This window comes from Capra hircus, chromosome 7 (genome assembly GCF_001704415.2).
Source record: "Capra hircus breed San Clemente chromosome 7, ASM170441v1, whole genome shotgun sequence".
Lineage (NCBI taxonomy): Eukaryota > Metazoa > Chordata > Mammalia > Artiodactyla > Bovidae > Capra > Capra hircus.
In genome coordinates, this window is record NC_030814.1 from 12534349 (window position 1) to 12553138 (window position 18790).

Sequence of the window (18790 nt, forward strand, 5' to 3'; positions counted from 1 at the left end):
TCTTCATGGACAAGTGGGAACCTTCAGCTATTTGTCATTTGCTACTTTGAAGCAAAATTAGTTTATATTTTCATTGTAAAAGGTTTCTCACAGTGCCTGCTTTGGATCCTCTTCTAGATGGACAATACTTTATATTCTAGGGATTTTTGTATACTTCATAGTTAAATACACTGTCTAGAAGGAAGGAAATCTAAATACTATGATTTTAATGACACTGACTGCTAACATACCAGTATGTATTTGAAAGAAATTTCTAACCTCATACTGTGTAGTCTCTTTATGAATAGAGGGATAGTTTTCTTGTGTATTTGGAATTCATTTCCAGAGAAAGAAATCTTTGTGGCATAGGTATAAAAAATGTATTTTGCATTCAATTTTGTTTATTCTTTTAAGAAGATTTGTGACTTGCCAGGACATTATACGTGTTTTTTTGTTTGTTTGTTTTGAGAAGGCATTTTTAAGTGATTATTATTTCTCATGTTATTTATTAAAGACAGGATGAAAAAATTAATTGCTTTTCAGATTCTTCCAGATGATCCTGATAAAAAACCACAAGCAAAACAATTACAGACACGTGCGGACTACCTCATCAAATTACTTAGTAGAGATCTTGCAAAAAAAGAAGCTCAGAGGCTTTCTGGTGCAGTAAGTTAAAATATGATGCTTAAGAGCACTTTACTTTTGGATAAGATAAACCTAGTTTACCCCATCACCCTGTGGTTAACATGGACTCATCAGTGTGTTTATCTATAATTTAGTAGCTTTGTTTGAATATGGTGGTATTTTGCCTTAACTGATCTCAGCATTCATGTTCAAACTCTAGTAAGTCATGTCTTTCAGAAGAAGAAGCTCTTTTCCTAGTATTTAGTATGGGAGCAACTTTTGGAGTAAAATGGGGTGTTTTTTGAGAGGTCTAGCCTCCATTACTGGAGACAGGGCAGTAATTGGATTTGGAGACATTGGGCAGCTTAAGGAATAGGAAGTATTGAAGAACACCAAGCTTACTGATTGTGCTCCACAAAAGAAGGAAAAAGGCAGTAAAAGAGAGGTGATTGGAAACTAAAGCAACCTTTGAAAGTTTACCTGTGACCACAGTGTTAATAACTACCTCTGTACTATATAAAATAATTTCTAATGCTATCTCTGGTGGCATTGTTTCTGAAGATAATAATTTAGGATTGTGAACAGCCCTCCTACTTCTCTCTATTCTTTTTTTTTTTTAAGGAATAGTTACAGTTGGTTAGCATTTATTCAGATTAATTTGCATTTGATTAAGCTATATCACTTTTGTTGATAATTTCTAAGATTGTTGTACCAACAGACTAAGGATTGGGTAGGAGTGTCTATTCTTTTAGCTTCATAGATTTAGTATTTAAGATTTTTTAATGGAATCTGTGGGATTGGTGAGAATAAAAATAATTATTTTTAGGGAGGTTCAAAAAGGCGAAAAGCAAGAGCTAAGAAGAATAAAGCAATGAAGTCTATAAAAGTGAAAGAGGAAATAAAGAGTGATTCTTCTCCCTTGCCCTCAGAGAAGTCTGATGAAGATGATGATAAGGTAAGAATGTGTTTTAGAAAAGCAACGTATTATATATAGAAAAGGGCACATGGCATGTTTTCAGTGTGCTTTACATTTGAAATTTGAACTTAGGCTTAAAATTTTACTTTTAAATACTGAAGTCCTTTTTTATAGTTTGTTGTGTAGTCTCATTTATAGAATAGAATTCTGCCATCCAGTAGAATATCATATGTCACTAAAGGGAGAGAGCAAAGGTCCTTCCTTTTCAAACATTTGCCATTTAAAGACATTGTCTCATTTTGTTACGAATTTTGAATGGGATTGGCTTATCTTAGTTTTTCTTGCATGTATCATTACTAACGGGATTCTGGATTATTTCTCTCAGAATCCACATACATGCAATCAGTAGTCATGCAAAGAAAAGAAATTAGTCTTTGTCAAGATTTGGTTAGTAATACATTGGCCATACTTGCACTTTTCAGGATGAAATCACTTCTGTGAAACATCCAAACAAAAAAATTAAAACAGAAAGAGACAGTGAAGAAAAAACTGAGCCAGATGTTTGTATAAAGAAGGAACCAGAAGAAAAGAGGGAAGCAAAAGAAAAGGAAAATAAAAGAGAACTTAAAAGGGAGATAAAAGAAAAAGAGGATAAGAAAGATATAAAGGAAAAAGATTTTAAAGAGAAAAGAGAAAACAAAGTAAAAGAAGCTATACAGAAAGAAAAAGACATAAAAGAAGAAAAGGTATGCAAATCATAATATAAAATTTAGAAAGTGACACAATCAGCATATTTACATTTTAGGAGAATAAACTGCCTTTTAGCCCAGTTAATCTCAATAACTGAGTTCTTTAAAAATACACATGCATATCTAGTAGAGTAGAAAACAGGTTTAAATCCTTTTTTAGATGCCTTACCGAATAAGTGACATCATAGGATAGCTTTACTTTTGGTTTTCCCAAGTGGGGAAAAGATAAAATACCTAAGAATGTTAAATGTGAATCAACCTTATAGACTACAATGAGATTAAATTGTCTTCTGGAGATGTTAATCATTTTTGCCTTTGTTGTTGTGTTTTTGTTTTCTCCTTTCACTAGCTGAGTGAATCCAAGTCTGAAAGCAAGGAAAGACCTAAGAAATCTTCAGTGTTGGATGCTCCAGTTCACATCACCGCAAGTGGTGAACCAGTGCCCATAGCGGAAGAATCTGAAGAGCTGGATCAGAAGACATTCAGTATTGTAAGTAGTAAAGTTTCTGGTTATTGGAAAAATACCTATAACATTTGAATTTATATTCATCTTTTAAAACTTTAAATTTAGAGATGCATTTGAATTTGATAGTACTGCAGTTCATAGTACTGGGAGTTCTTACTGTTCCCTTGAACATGTCAGACAAGTTACAGGACGATTTTACTTGCTCTTCCCTTTGCTTGAAATGGCTTACTCCTTCGTTTTCTTCAAATATCTGCTCAAGCATTACCATTGTCTGAAATCTTATATAAGGTAGAAAGCTCCCTGCTGTGTCTTACTTTTTTTTTTAATCATAGTTGTCACCATTTTAAACACTGTCTTGTTTATTTGTTGGCTCTATTCTCCTACTGGAGTACAAGCTCCATAAAAGCAGGGTCTTCATTTTATTTACTGCTCTATTTTCTGGGTCTAGAACAATGCCTAGAATATAGTATGTGTTCAACCTACAAGGGGCTTCCCAGATGGTGCAGTGGTAAAGAATCTGCCTGCCAATGCAGGAGACACAAAAGATGCAGGTTCAATCCCTGAGTTGGGAAGATCCCCTGAAGAAGGAAATGGCAACCCACTCCAGTATTCTTACCTGGATCCCAGGGACAGAGGAGCCTGGCTGGCTACAGTCTGCAGCATTGCAGAATTGGATGCAACTGAGCATGCATCCAACTGAGTCTGAACAGCAGAATATAAACTACCAAAATTGAACAAGAAATAGAAAATGTAGAGAACAAATATGAATAACATAAAAATTAGAAAACAAGTGTTTTCCCTTTTTAAAAAAGTCAGGCTTGGCTGAGTTCTAATTTTAACTGAAGAATACACAATTCCCAGTGTTTCCAGTGTTATTTAAATTATGCCTGACAAAAGATGGAAAGTTTCCCAACTGATGTGAAGAAATAGGTCAATAAAACAATAAAGTACTCAGAAACAGATTTTCACATATAAGGTGGACACCTGATTATAAGAAAGGCCCTTCACAGCAGGGATGTGAGGATTTCTGGTTTTCAAATAAATGGTGGCATTAAGTCAACCAAATATACCGTCTGTAGTTGACCCATCCTTGCATACCCAGAAGTAACCCTACTTGCTACTCATGGATATAATTACTGTAAAATTTAAAGTTGGTTTTGCATTTATATATAATAAAATTTATCTGTAGTTTGATTTTCTAGCAATATTTTTAGTCTGGTGTTGGTATAAGGTTGATGGTTTTTATTACATCAATTGGACTTCATTGAATGGTACAGTTTTGGGTATGTTGTCCTTTTACTAGCATTCTAGTGATATGTAGGCCAAGGAAAAGATGGGCTTCTATCAAACACCCTTACTCCCTGACTGCCTGCAGTAGGATAGCAGCAAAATCATCATTAGCTACTTTGTTTTGTCCTAAGGAATTAGAAGAACAGTTTATACTTGTAGCTAGGTTGAAGTTATAGCTTTGCCAGTTTATTATATAAAGTTTCTTTTACATTTTATTCTGTATTAGAGCCAATATAGAATATTAAGTTATACTCTGAAATATTTTATCTTTTAACATTAAAACTGTTTAGAATGGTGTGCTACAGTGTAGAAAGTAACTGTTTTTGTAAAAAGTAAGTAAAATCCAAGGCTTTTACTTACACAAAGATTGATTTTTAAATGACAATGGAAAACCTTGCTTTTTGAATAAAGTCTGAGGGGAAAACTCTTGACATTTAAGAGCTGTGAGGTGAGGTTTAATGCTCATTTCATGTTACATTTACTCATGTAAGTATCACTGGAAGAAGTAGCTCTGTGTTGAATTCATGCCTTTAATATGTAGTTCTGGTCTTCTTTTCCTATTTAAGTGTAAAGAGAGGATGAGGCCTGTCAAAGCAGCATTGAAGCAGCTTGATAGGCCTGAGAGAGGCCTTTCGGAAAGAGAACAACTGGAACATACTAGACAGTGCTTGATAAAAATCGGAGACCATATCACAGAATGTCTGAAAGAGTATACAAATCCTGAACAAATCAAGCAGTGGAGAAAGTAAGTGACGTATTTTTGAGGACGTGTTAAATTTGTAATTGTGTAACTGTCTGTTTGTCTCTTTCTTGTGTCTAGGGCTTCCCTGATTGCTCAGCTGGTAAGGAATCTGCCTGCAGTGCAGGAGACCCTGGTTCAATTCCTGGGTCAGGAAGATCTGCTAGGATAGGCTACCCACTTCAGTATTCTTGGGCTTCCCTTGTGACTCAGCTGGTTAAGAGTCCTCCTGTAATGTGGGAGGCCTGGGTTCGATCCCTGGGTCAGGAAGACACCCTAGAGAAGGGAAAGGCTGCCCACTCCAGTATTTTGGACTGGAGAATTCCAGAGTCAGACATGACTGAGCAGCTTCACTTCACTGTTTGTCTCTTGTATTTCAGTTTCTTTTTCACCTCCTGAAGTTTAGGTCACAGAATGTTTACAGAGTGAGGCTGGTTGTTTTCATTTTTTTCCTTTAAAATGTTTTATAAATAAGTGATTCCTTAATTATGCATAATGAAAAAACCACAGGTGGCATCTCTGCCTTTAAATAAATAGTGAAAGGTGTTTCGTTAACATTCAGATTGCACTTTATTCTTAAAAATTTTCGCAATTTACCAAATTATTCTCAGTAATACCTCAAACTGTAAAGCCTTGTAAAAATAAATGTCTTCAAGCAGTGTAAAATGCAGACTGTATTTTCCCCTTCATTTTAGAACTAGCAGCAACACATTTGATCTTAAAATTGTAAACCTGAACTATGATATGATGTGATAAGTGATATTATAATGTGATAAGTGGTATTAATCACTTAATGATTACCAAATCCAGGTCACTGTTAAGCCAGACTACTAGACAGGCTAGGAAAACAATAAAATGAGCATAAACTAGTTATTGACAACTATTTATTAACCTACTGATTTTTTTTGCTATATGCAGTGCATTTGCATATCAAAAAAAAAAACCATTTTCATGACACATTTCTGCAGGAGACATGATTTCACTAAATTTACAAAAAAAGAAAACTATCCTTATCCCCTTCTTAAACTCAACCAGGACTCATTTTAGAAAGAGGAGATAGGAAGTTGATTGTGATCACTAGGCTTTTGTAAACAAGTGAAGCTGAGCTTATGTCTAAAAAACTGAAGCCTTGCGTGGACGTAAGAAGAGTCTAAAGTCATGTGCCTGTAATGACGTGGAGTGGTCACTGAGGTTGGATCACAAGACATGCATACTTAGTTGCAACTTGCCTAATTTTTGACTTTATGACCTTGAACAGTTACCACTATGTATGAGCCCCCCAGTATTATCACCTGTAAAATGCTAAGACTGCATATTTTTCAGTTACTGAAGAATAATGAAAGATTTTTATGAAGTGTGTGTGTGTTGTTAGTCACTCAGTCATGTCTGACTCTTGGCGACCCCATGGACTGTGTCCTTCCAGGCTCCTCTGCCTACAGGTCTTCCCAACCGAGGTATCGAACCCAGGTCTTCTGCATTTCAGGCAGATTCTTTACCACGTGAGCTACCAGGGAAGCCCTTTTATGAGGAATGAGAGGCAGTAATTCTCAAGTACTATATTTATAGTGTCTAGTGTAATATTTTATTTATGGTTGAAGTATATATACTGGAGCTTAATACTTTCCTAAATACCATAAAAGAGATTATTCCATTTTTCTCAAACTCTTATCTACTCATACAGTAACCTCTAAAGTACAGAACTACAGGATAGGAATACAGTAGGAGTTCAACTATATATACCAGGATTAAGTGAGAATATAGCCACATTCTCTGTCTTTTCATATTTGAGCCAAAGTTAAATTTTCTGTGTCATTGACTCCTGAACATATTGATATCTTGATTGTTGTTTGTCTGAGATAAAATTGGAAAATAAAAGAAATGCAGTGAGTTATCTTTAAAGCTGAATTTAATTAAAGGATTATATTAAATTATTTCCTGCCTTTAGTGTAACAGGAGTTTAGTTTCTCTCTGAAAATACTTGTGTACTACATACCAGTTTTTAAACTTTCGTGTAATTAGACTTTAGATTTTTGAGTTTATGAAGAAGGCAGAGTATCAATCTTACTGGCTTTTTAGATTAGAAATGAGCAGCATCTTGTTGAAATTACATGTTGACTAATAAAAATAGTTACTTCAGATTTAGTTAGTAGGAAAGGGGGAGGAAAAAACCTCTAAAAGAAGAGAGACCAAACAGCCAAGAGACTTTTGTGTTCGCCCTTAACTTCCAAGGCTGTATTCCTCTTTCTGCACAGCTGGGCAACTTACCTTTTATTTTTCCTCCCACTCTCATCTACTTCAGATTTAAAGGGGGAGGAAAAAACCTCTAAAAGAAGGAGAGACCAAGTAGCCAAGAGACTATTGTGTTCACCCTTAACTTCCAAGGCTTTATTCCTCTTTCTGCACCGCTGGGCAACTTACCTTTTGTTTTTCCTCCCACTCTCATCTACCTTGATTTCATATTCCTTGGTACTTATTCCTGCTGCCACTGTGTCTGATTATACCAGATTCCCTTAAATGGTAAAGGAGAACAGAAAGACCCTAACTGAGAAATCTTTCAAGAGCAAATTAGTTTTTATTCTGCTGTCTTGGAGAAAAATGGGGGGAAAATGTAGAAGCAAGGGAAAGAGTCCCTTGTATTAAAGGTTGAACTTCTGATCACCTGACCCTGCCCTGACTCCACCCCACAGAACACAGCTACAGTTACTGATTCTACAAAAGGAAGAACTATCAAGACCTTACCTGCAATTGTAAAGATAGAGACTTGATCCATGATTATACTTTAAGCAAATTTTTGTAATAACCATAATTTTATAACCTGCTTTATTTCTTATGGATGTTTATATACAAATATTTTGGCTTGTATATAAACATGAATAGTTGATGAGGAAATGCGACACTAGTTTTTTATTTAAAAATCACTTGTAATCTTGTGATAACCATAATGCATATTTGTGTTTCACTTGTACTTTCCTATGCTTTGTTCTAAGATCCCTTTAAAAATCCTCTGTTTAGGAAGTCTTAACCGTTACTAGTTCAATTTTACACAAGGAAAAAAAATGGACTCAGGTAAACCTTGAAGGGCTAGGACCTGGGGTATGGCAAAGGAGGCGTGTAGCACATGAGCTTTAGCAAGGCACTCACTCTTGCACTAGTTCCAGGTCTGGAGTTTTGCCCAAGATCACACAATTTAGCAGGTGATATAATTAGGATCGGAATCTAATTTCAACTAGATTGTTTTCTACAAAACCAATTTTTAAAGAGAAATTACTAACAAAAACACAGTTTATTAATTCCCTATCTCTTTACTCTTTTAACTCTAGAATGGCGATAGTTGATAAATTCATTTCAGGGCTAGTTGAATTTTCTCAGCTGCTGTGGATTTCACTTCACTTCAAGTTTGTCCCTGTGGTGGACAGGGAAGGCTGGTGTGCTGCAGTCTGTGGGGTTGCAAAGAGTCAGAAACTACTGAGCGACCAAACTGAACTGAACTGAAGTTTGCTTATAAATTTTATTTCAAGGTTAATGTCATACCTATAGTGAACATTTTAACATTTTCTGATGACCATTTCCCTAACACAATATTCTTAAAAATTTAAAGACATGCTGTGGGGAGGGGGGACATAAAGACATGCTGATTCTTTTTAGCCTTTTGTTGTAATAAACAACAAAATGAAAACTAGAATGTGCATATTATCTTTAACGAATAACTCAAGTACATTATACATTAATAGAACCCAATAACATTAGTCACAATTTTAATTTCATTTATTTTTAAACAAGACAAAACTTGCATTTTACTTTATTAAAGTGTAGTTAATTTCCACTGTTAGTTTCAGGTATACAACATCACGATTCGATAGTTTTATAGATTAAGTACCATACAGTTTCATGCTGTTGACTCTCTTGCTTGTGCTGCATGTCACCTCCCCGAGACGCATTTATTTCGTAACTGGCAGTTTGTGCTCTTAATGCCCTTCACCCGTCTCACTCACGCGCTCGCACATGTGCCCTCTGGCAGCCGCCCTCTGTGAGTCTGTCTCTGTTACATGTTCTCCCCAGCTGGAGTCCATCCATGTTGTCCCGAATGTCAAGGTTGTATTCCTTTTTATGTCTGCGTAATATTTCTTTGTTTGCGCGTGTGTGTGTGTGTGTGTGTGTGTGTGTGTGTGTGTGTGAGAGAGAGAGCAAGAGAATTCTACTTCATCTAGTCATCCATCTATGGATGGACACTTAGGTTGCTTCTTTGTCTTGGCTTTTGTAAAATAATGCCACAGTGAACTTGGGGGTGCATATATCTTTCTGAATTAGTGTTTTCATTTCCTTCAAAGAAGTACAGAGGAGTGGAATTGTTGGATCATATAGTAGTTTTATTTTTAATTTTTTGAGGAACCTACATGCTGTTTTCCATAGTGACCATACCAATTTATATTCCCAGCAACAGTGCATGAGGAGCCCATTTCCTCCACATTTTTGCCAACACTTGTTTTTCCTTTTTTACAATAGCTGTTAGGTGTGAAGTGATATATCTCATTTTGGCTCTGATTTGCTTTTCCCTGAAGATTAGTGATATTGAGCATCTTTTCATGTACCTGTCAGCCATCTGTATGTCTTCTTTAGAAAAATACTCAGGTTCTTCACCCATTTTTTTCTCAGTTGCTTTTTTTAAAATTTTAATTTCAAAATAAGCTGTTTTAGTTTAATGTCAAACAATGGATAATAATAGGATTTGGCTAATTAGTATGTAAATTAGAAAAATTTTAATATATTTAATATTGAAGTTGTTGAATGATTTGATTTCCCCAGCCGCTATCTGAAATTTTTCATGACTTGATATTAGCTCTTTTTTCTTTCTTTCATTTCATTGATAAGTGATTACAGAGAATAGTATTGTCTAAAGAATGTTTCAAATAAAAAAGCTAAGTAATATTGACTCTACTTAATAATATGCATGAAGTGTTTAGGGGGAGATACACTGATACCTATACCTTTTCTTTGAAATGCAAACAGAAATTAGAGCGATTGAGAGGGATGGCTATATGGAATGATATGTGATGAAGCAGGCACAGTAAAATGCTAATAAGAGAATCTAGGTGTTAAGTATATGGGTGATCATTGTAAAGTTCTTTTGTATCTTTGATGTATGAAAATTTTCATGTTGAAAAATTAACAAAATAGTTATGCATGTGTATTATGAAAATGTTCCATTAGTTTAAATTAGCCTGCTAATATTAGTCTTGATAAGCCTTGTTAATATGCTGCATATTTTACTTAAGTAGCCAAAATTTACAGGCTATATGAAGTATTACTAGAGAAACAAATTTTGAGAATATTACACATATATATGCACATTAAATACAGGGTTTGAATGACTGCTCTTTAAATTGCAATATATTTTATAGTTTTTGTAAAATTATAGACCCAAATATTGATGAAGTGGTATCATCTTTTAGTGCAGTTAAGCAAACAGCTGTCCCAAACTAAATTAAAAAAAGAAAAGGAAACACTTGAGAAAGCCACATCTGACTTAACAACACTGCTAAGAATTCTTTTAGAAATCACCAGTTATCCATCTCTGTATGCACATATGCTGGGATAATTTTGTAGTTATTGCATGACACAGATTTCTGATTTCTAGAATTTATTAACGCTTAGTGATTTAGTAGTTTACAAGCAAGCAGCTCTTCACACATATCTGTGTTCAAAATCAAAAGGCTGGGAATGTTTGATCTTAGTGGAAAAAGAATTAGGAACCCTGTCTTCTGGCCTTACCTAGTCACTTAGTCTTATTACCCCATTTGTTTATTTTAAAAATTCTCTGCTACATCTGACTGTGCCTACCTGAAGGATGGTACAGGTTAGGTACTTTACACAGTTATCTCATTCAGGACTTCCTGACAGTGTGTATTTTGTAGTCCTGGGCAACTGATGCTTGGTAGTTGAGAGAAATACGTCTTGGGTATTAAGAAATCCCCAAATTAAGTGCTGTTGTTATATAATTTTATTTCTCCCATAGAAAGGAATGAGAAAAGTTATTTTCTAGCTCAGGATTTTTGCTTGTTTAGACTTTCTTACTTCTGTTACTATCACTGAGAGATGACTTTCTTTGGGGAAGTCATTATTCATACATACAGGGTTTTATTTTTTAAAAAATCACATAAGTGTGGACTTGTGCCTCAGTGGTAAAGAATCCACAGCCAGTGCAGGAGACATGAGTTCAATCCCTGATCCAGGAAGATCCAACATGCCTTGGCACAACTAAGCCCGTGCACCACAGCTGTTGAGCCCATGCTCTAGAGCCCGAGAACCGCATCTGCCGAGCCCGTGTGCCACAACTGCTGAAGCCTGCACACCTAGGGCCCGTGGCTCTGCAACAAGAGAACCCACTGCAGTGGGAAGTCCACACGTCACAACTAAAGACTAGTCCCATTCACCGTAACTAGAGAATAGCCCACTTAGCAACGAAGACCCAGCATGGCCAAAAAAAAAAAAAAAAAAAAAAATCACTTAAAATCTGTTGCTTGAGCTCAGTAAAGATATTGATGTTAGTCCACTAAACCTCCATCATTGGCTCTTTAGTAATTTCTTTACTCTGTTTATGTAAGCAAGATTCAAAATCTTTAACATACCTACTGGAAAGCTAGAGGGTCGAGAAAAATTGTAAATATATGAAATTATTACTATTGATGGCAGACAGACTTCAACTCACATGTCACTGATTTGTAGTGGCTCTGAAGAAGCTGTGTTGAGACTAATCCAAAGACTGCATCTGAATTTGTGAAGGAATACCATGGTCAATTACTAATCCTAATCCCAGCATTGGGATGGGAAGAGAGGCATAAACATGGAATACTGTCCTGGGCTTACAGTGTCTGATCATGTTACTCTTCTGACCATTACATCACAATTAAAAATGACAGTACCTTTTAATGCATTATTTAGGACTTCTCTTTCACAAGCTTAATCCATGTTTTCTGATGATATTTTACTTGAACTACTAACATAGTTTATTCCTTTTATATCTAATCTGAACCATAATATGAATCCTTTCCTGATTTGTAAGTTTACTTCTCTTTAGTTTTAAATCTTCAAATCCAAAGACTATAAAATGAAGGAATTTGGAAGAGAAGTAAAAGTTAACACTGTCTAGGTTTTTTGGGGAATTTTACCCACTTACGAAGGTTTTTTTGTTGGTTTCTTTTTTTTAATGCTAGAAAAAACATCCTGAGACTTTTTTCCGGAGAGGGCTAAGATGTGTGTGTTTCTGTGTATACTAAAGGGATTTCATTAAAAACTAAGTATTTTTGATCAGACTAATTTGCCTTTTATTCTTCTAGAAACCTGTGGATTTTTGTATCTAAGTTTACTGAGTTCGATGCAAGAAAATTACATAAATTATATAAGCATGCTATTAAAAAACGGCAGGAATCCCAGGTAAGTAAATGCATCATTTTTCTTTATGTAATTAAAACAGATATTCTTCCTTATACAAGAATTCAGCTAATAAATGTAAAAGGAATAAGGGAAATAGAAAATCTCCATTAGTATTAATACCACAGTAAAAATTGTTGCAGGTGAGAGCTTCCAAAGAAAGCTAAAATTAGTGGGCAAGAAAACGAGACACTAGCATAGTCTGAAAGTATCTTCTCCAAGATCTTTATTGATTACAAAGAGAAAAATCATAGCTTTGTAGAGGAGAACTCTGCCTTAGCTGCCTTAAACAAGCAGTTAAGATTAATGTCACCAGTGATAAGACATATTGACATCATGAACCCCCTGTATTGTGTAATGAAAAAGGTACATCACTTTGTGGAATTCTTGGCAAAAAGGAATCTCATGAGTCAAATCATAAGAAAATATCAAATAAACCCCAGTTGAGAAATACTCTGTAATTGTCTAGTACTCATCAAGTGTCAAGATCTTAGAAGACAACAAAACTGTCTCAGATTGGAGGAAACAGAGGACCTGAGTCCCAGATTGAGTTCTGGAGAAAAAACTTTAGTGGAAAAATGTGAAATCTGAATAAAGTCTGTAGTTCAGTTAAGAGTATTGTACTAAAGTATAAATTTTTTAGGTTTGATTATTATACTATGGTTATATAAGAAACATTAAAATTAGGAGAAACTGGTGAAAAGCATATGGGAACTCTCAGTATTATTTCTGTGGCTTTTCTCTAAGTCTAAAATTATTTCAGTTTTTGTTTTTTTTTAAGTCATAAGACCCATAGTTTCTGCATTTAAAAAATATAAGATCCCCTGGATGGAGGAGTCTGGTAGACTGCGGTCCATGAGGTTGCTAAGAGTCGGACACGACTGAGAGACTTCACTTTCACTTTTCACTTTCATGCATTGGAGAAGGCAGTGGCAACCCACTCCAGTGTTCTTGCCTGGAGAATCCCAGGGACAGGGGAGCCTGGTGGGCTGCCGTCTGTTGGGTCACACAGAGTCCCACACGACTGAAGCGACTTAGCAGCAGCAGCAGCAGTGTTACATTTATACATTCTAATAGAGGAGAACTTCTTTTAGCATCAGAATTTTCTTTTTCATGTTTTACAATGTTGTTTGACGACACTTCAAAGATTCTTACATATGTGTGTTTATTTTAGCAAAATAATGACCAGAACAGCAGCTTGAATACACAAGTGATTAGAAATCCAGGTAAGTCAGTCTTGTTAATTGTTTTGGAAAGTCAGTTTAAAAACTGGCTTTTTTTTTTTTTTTTTGCTGGGAGGGTGAGGTGTTTTAGATGATACATGCCCATGTTAAATCTAGTGTCTTAATAATCCTTTTTAGCTTATTAACTTTTCATAAATCACTATTACCAGTTTCTAGAAAATATAGAATTGTTGAACATATTTTCAAAAAATTATTTGGAATATTAACAGATTAGTTAATATTAATAGACTAATTATATTAATCTAATTAATTAAGTGATTAATTGCTCTATGCAAGAGTCATAAAAGTATAGTCTGAGAAGAAAATGGACCTTAAATTTTTCGTTGTAATTCTCCACATTTCAGATTAAACCTATTCATAAGCCTTAGTATGACTTTTTATAAACTATTTTCTAAATGCTTTAATTGCTTGTATTTGGGAACTGGACAGTCAAGAATCCACCTGCATTACAGGAGACTCAGGTTCAGTCTCTGTGTTGGGACAATCCCCTGGAGAAGGGAATGGCTACCCACTCCAGTATTCTGGCCTGGAGAATCCCATGGATAGAGGATCCTGGTTGGCTGCAGTCCATGGGGTCTCAAAGAGGATAGGAGTGAGTGACTAACACTTCGACTTTCTCACTTATGTTGGTTGGAGCTGAAACAGGAGTTCTTATAATCTAGCAGTTAAATTATTTTGTTTACCATGTTTTTTAAAGTCATTAACAGAAGTTGGACACTTATCTTAACAGATGTGGAAAGATTAAAAGAGAATACAAATCATGATGACAGCAGCAGGGACAGTTATTCATCTGACAGACACTTATCTCAGTATCATGATCATCATAAAGACCGACATCAGGGAGATTCGTACAAGAAGAGTGACTCTAGGAAGAGACCTTACTCTTCTTTTAGTAATGGTAAAGATCATCGTGATTGGGATCACTACAAGCAAGACAGCAGGTAAACTTGACAATTTTAAAATTTTGCATATTGATGTCTTTATTTGTTGTGTTTGACTTCATTGACCAATTCAGTTTTCAGGTAATCAAAACACGTCTTATGTAAAATAAAGGTTAAATAAGAAAAAATAAATTTCTCTATAAAAGTGGGTTTTTAATTATAAATTTAAGGTCAGAATATACAATAAAAAAATATTTAGTGTAGGGAGTTCTATAATTAGTCATGGGATTCGTTGTTGGTTTGGAGAATATGGGCTAAAATACTTATCACAATATAGTGAGGTAAAATAAAAGATTGATGGACTGTGGCTGAGGTGTGATGGTGAATTCTACGTTCCACTGCATTAAAAAAACCTGATTTTTGTTTGAATAATTAATTTATGTGAAAACAACTCATTGAGGTTAAATTTAAAGCAATATGAAGATAGTCTTGAAATCACGAAGTTTTCTCCACTTATTGTTTTTTTAAGTCTAAGTAGTAACAACTGGAATATAATAACAGAATACATTTTACTCCTGTTGATAAGGGGATATTTTCATTTAATAAGCCAAATAAAAATACCGAGAAGAGTAAAAGATCAGAAATTAAGAAATTAATAGGTTTGTTTGTATTTTAGTTGTGCTCACTGAAATTTCTTCTGAGATGCACAGCCACATTATAAAGTTAGGAAAGCACACAGTGAGAAAGAAAAGCCATATTTGTAGTGATAAATGTTTATAATTTCACAGACTTGCATAACAGTTTAGATTGCTTATAATAAGGACCTTTTGTGAACAAAAAAACATTAAATTATGTTTGATGTATTTTTGAAAAGGCAAACATCTTAGAAATTACTTTTCATTAAACTCCCATAAATTTTTAGCAGACTGCCACACACTTATGTGTGGATTAAATTTCACAGTGATTTGTATATCAAATCTTCCTATATAAATAATCAGATTAAGGAAGCTTTCAGTAGGTATCACCAACCAATAAAGGTTCTCATTTCATAGACTGTTTTAGAGATTTTTATTTATTTTTCCTGCTGCAGACTCAAAAGGCTCTGATTTCAAGGGTATTTTAGATGGATATAGTTGTCTTAATTCTAATTAATTAATTCCAGTAAAGAGGCATTAATACAAATAGTGCATGGAAGAGAAAGTAGCAACCAATCTTAAATGGCCTTGTCAAGTTAGATGCCATCTCAAGTGCTTGGTATGGTTTCACTTTAGTTTTATGAATGGAATAGTTTTTCCAGAGACATGCAGAGATAATTTTTCAGTGATTTTTAATGAACTCACTTATGAAATTTTGTGTTGAAACACTGAATTTGTATAGAATTAGAAGTATGCATTATTTTTGTTTTATTTTTAATAAGATTTATTTGGAAACATTTAATTGGCATTGCTAATTTAAAATTCCTAATTTCTCTTTTATTAGATATTACAATGATAGAGAGAAACACAGAAAACTCGATGATCACAGGAGTAGAGACCACAGATCAAATCTGGAAGGAAGTTTAAAAGACAGAACTCATTCTGATCATCGTTCTCATTCAGATCATCGGTTACATTCAGACCATCGATCAAGTTCTGAATATGCACACCATAAATCTTCCAGGGATTATAGGTATCACTCAGATTGGCAGATGGACCATAGAGCTTCCAGTAGTGGTCCCAGATCTCCACTAGACCAGAGGTCTCCTTATGGCTCCAGATCTCCATTTGAACACTCAATTGAAAACAAAAGTACACCTGAGCATACCTGGAGTAGTCGGAAAACATAACGAAAACTGATACTGTCTTTCTGGACTTTTCTTTTAGCCATATATCATAAACCAACACAGTAATTGCCTTACATGACTTGAAAGATATAAACAGATCTTCTGTCAGTAGCAGTATTGTTACTTCTTTCCAGGATGCAAGGTCTATTATCCCAACAGAAGAGAAAATATTTTTATATTTAAGGATTATGCTGCACTGTACTACAAATATTGTAGTACTATTTTTTTTCTTTTTTAAAGAAATGGAAAATGTTTACTATTACAGGGACCTCAACACTGCCCTTCCATGTAGGCTGGATAAAACTGTTTTTAAGTCAGTGATTTTAGACTGACGTCCATTTAAATTATGTTTGTATATGAACTTTACTCTTACCTGTGATCATGTTTCAGGAAGGAATGAAAGAGAGTTCTTTTCTTAATAAAGAAAACACACTCAAGGACTTTATTCACTTTCCAAAGCTACTTGTTTACATTGTACACTGCGACCACCTTGCCGCTTTTCATCACAAGCTTGAATATTTAAATTCTGTACCTATATCTGTAAAATAGCCAGGAATTTCCTGTTTGTGATCTATTATTATGCCTTTTTACACACACACAAACAATGGCTGTAAATTATTGTAAATGAATTAAATGAGCTTTCCTTACTTCCTTCCCCTTCTCAGGCTTTTTTTGACTGTTCCTTTCCCTACCAACTCAGGCCTTCTTATTGTTTAAATATATATATATATATATATCAGTGTAATAACACTTTTTAATGATTTGTCTTGATGGAATCATTGTTTAGAATGTAAAAAAAACGGGGAAAGGGGCCACTTAATTCCATTATAGTCCTTTTTATATTGACTATTTTATTAGATACATGTTATTTCTTTCCTTTTCCCTTTTTTAGTCAGTATTGTGTAACAGAATGGTGAGATGATCTGTAAAATCTGAACTGCATGCTCTGGAAACATTTTTTTCAGATGCATTGGGTTTAAAAGGGTAGGTCTATGAACACTTCCAGGATCCAAAAGGCCAAAAGTTATTGTAAATCCATTTGTTTTCCTTTTCATGTGGGCAATAATGTCAAACGTGCTATGCAGCCAGGTAACATTTTAGATAAACTTGATTGACTTTTAATAAAAACTGTTAAAATGCACACTGATTGTATATAAAAACCTTATATATGACAAATTAAATTTAAGAAAAAGGATATGTGGGCTCCTGTAATTTTCTGCTGCATTCTTATTCCCTCACTTTTTTTTTTTTAATAGTAACATTTAGTTTCCAGAAAAGAGTATTTTGGTAAGCAGTTGAACATTGTTAATTTGTGGCACTACAATTAAATCTATTTTGAAGAATATATGAAGTAAAATTTAGATAATAGAAATCTTTGCTGGACTCTTGATTTTCTGCAGATATTATTTTAGAATGCCTTATATTTATTTACAGATTTTTTTTTATTTTGTTATATTCAGTGGGAATTTTTTAATCTTGTGGCATACACTCTTGGATGTGTGCTGTGATATAACACATTTGAACCTTAACTTTGACAAATATAAGTATATTGATATATTCCTATAATATTCTTAAATGTGTCTATAGATTAGCTATGGGAGTGATGTACAGATATTTGTCTATAGATATATTTTTAATATTTTCCTTTTATCCAGTTAGGTCTAAAATTTACACTATGTGTACTAAACAGAGCTTCTATATCCCCCCAACCCTTTTTTAACAGCAGTGGTTTCTGTTTAGATAGTTATCTTGAATGTCATTTCCTGGTATGTCAGATAACTTGTGGAATAACTCAATTTTTATAAAAGTGATAATTTAATCTGGTATACGTTTTTGTAAGAGTTATTTTTTCCACTATTAGTATAAATGATTACTTTATTCCACAATATATCATTTAATAAAAAATTTGTAATGCTTATTAAAATCATAATACAGCTAACAGATCAGGGTTGACATTTTCCATTCATCACTTTGTAGCTGGGACATTCGCATTATATCCTATTGTGAAAATTTAATAACTCAGTACTACATTTTTGAGACAAATGGAATGGACTCTTAACTTTCTTAACAGTGCTATGTTTAGTTGAGTATTTCAGGCAACTAATCAGCTGAGTTGAATGAAAAATCTACAACTGTATGTAACATTTATTAGTTGATGGCAAATATGTTCATTTTTTGTAAGAATCAGCAGTTATGTAGAAAAGGAACAAGCCATACATTTTCAAAGACAAAATGGAGAAAAACATCAGTACATAGGTATGACAGGAAACATTCTCTATAAAAATACGCCTAGTTTTTGTCTTTTTACATGCTCATTCTGATTTGCCATTTTTATCCATTTGTGTTTAATTTTTTAAGAATGAGGTTATGCATAGTACTGTACTAATTAACCCTCCACCTTAAAAATATACAATAAATGATTCTTATTAAAAGCAATGGTCTGTTTGCGTATAAAGAAAATATTCTTTGTTTAGGGTATGTTAGAAAATAATTTTCAGACTGGAAAGCTGTGAAAAACGAGTGAGAATGATTCGTTTGTTAATTTCAGAGTGAGTGGGTTAATAAAATGAGAACCTTGAAGTTGCATAAATGTAGACTACACATGTAATTTCTCTTGAGCTCTGTCTTTGAGGTTAACTAATGGAAGGTTTG

At 34.2% G+C, this 18790-nt stretch overlaps 1 protein-coding gene across 2 annotated transcripts in view; it reads left to right on the forward strand.

The window, feature by feature from the left end:
• The window catches only part of CHD1 (chromodomain helicase DNA binding protein 1), a 73114-nt gene extending 54540 nt beyond the window's left edge, over positions 1-18574 (forward strand). Inside the window, exons 29-37 of one of the 2 annotated variants that reach the window (XM_018050009.1) lie at positions 523-645; positions 1430-1558; positions 2002-2265; positions 2618-2758; positions 4591-4769; positions 12098-12194; positions 13366-13417; positions 14166-14376; positions 15796-18574. In XM_018050009.1, the coding sequence (XP_017905498.1) occupies positions 523-645; positions 1430-1558; positions 2002-2265; positions 2618-2758; positions 4591-4769; positions 12098-12194; positions 13366-13417; positions 14166-14376; positions 15796-16141 (1542 nt within the window). In that variant the 3' untranslated portion in view covers positions 16142-18574. The remainder of the gene's footprint in view (positions 1-522; positions 646-1429; positions 1559-2001; positions 2266-2617; positions 2759-4590; positions 4770-12097; positions 12195-13365; positions 13418-14165; positions 14377-15795) is intronic. The other variant, XM_018050010.1, reaches the window with a different exon arrangement.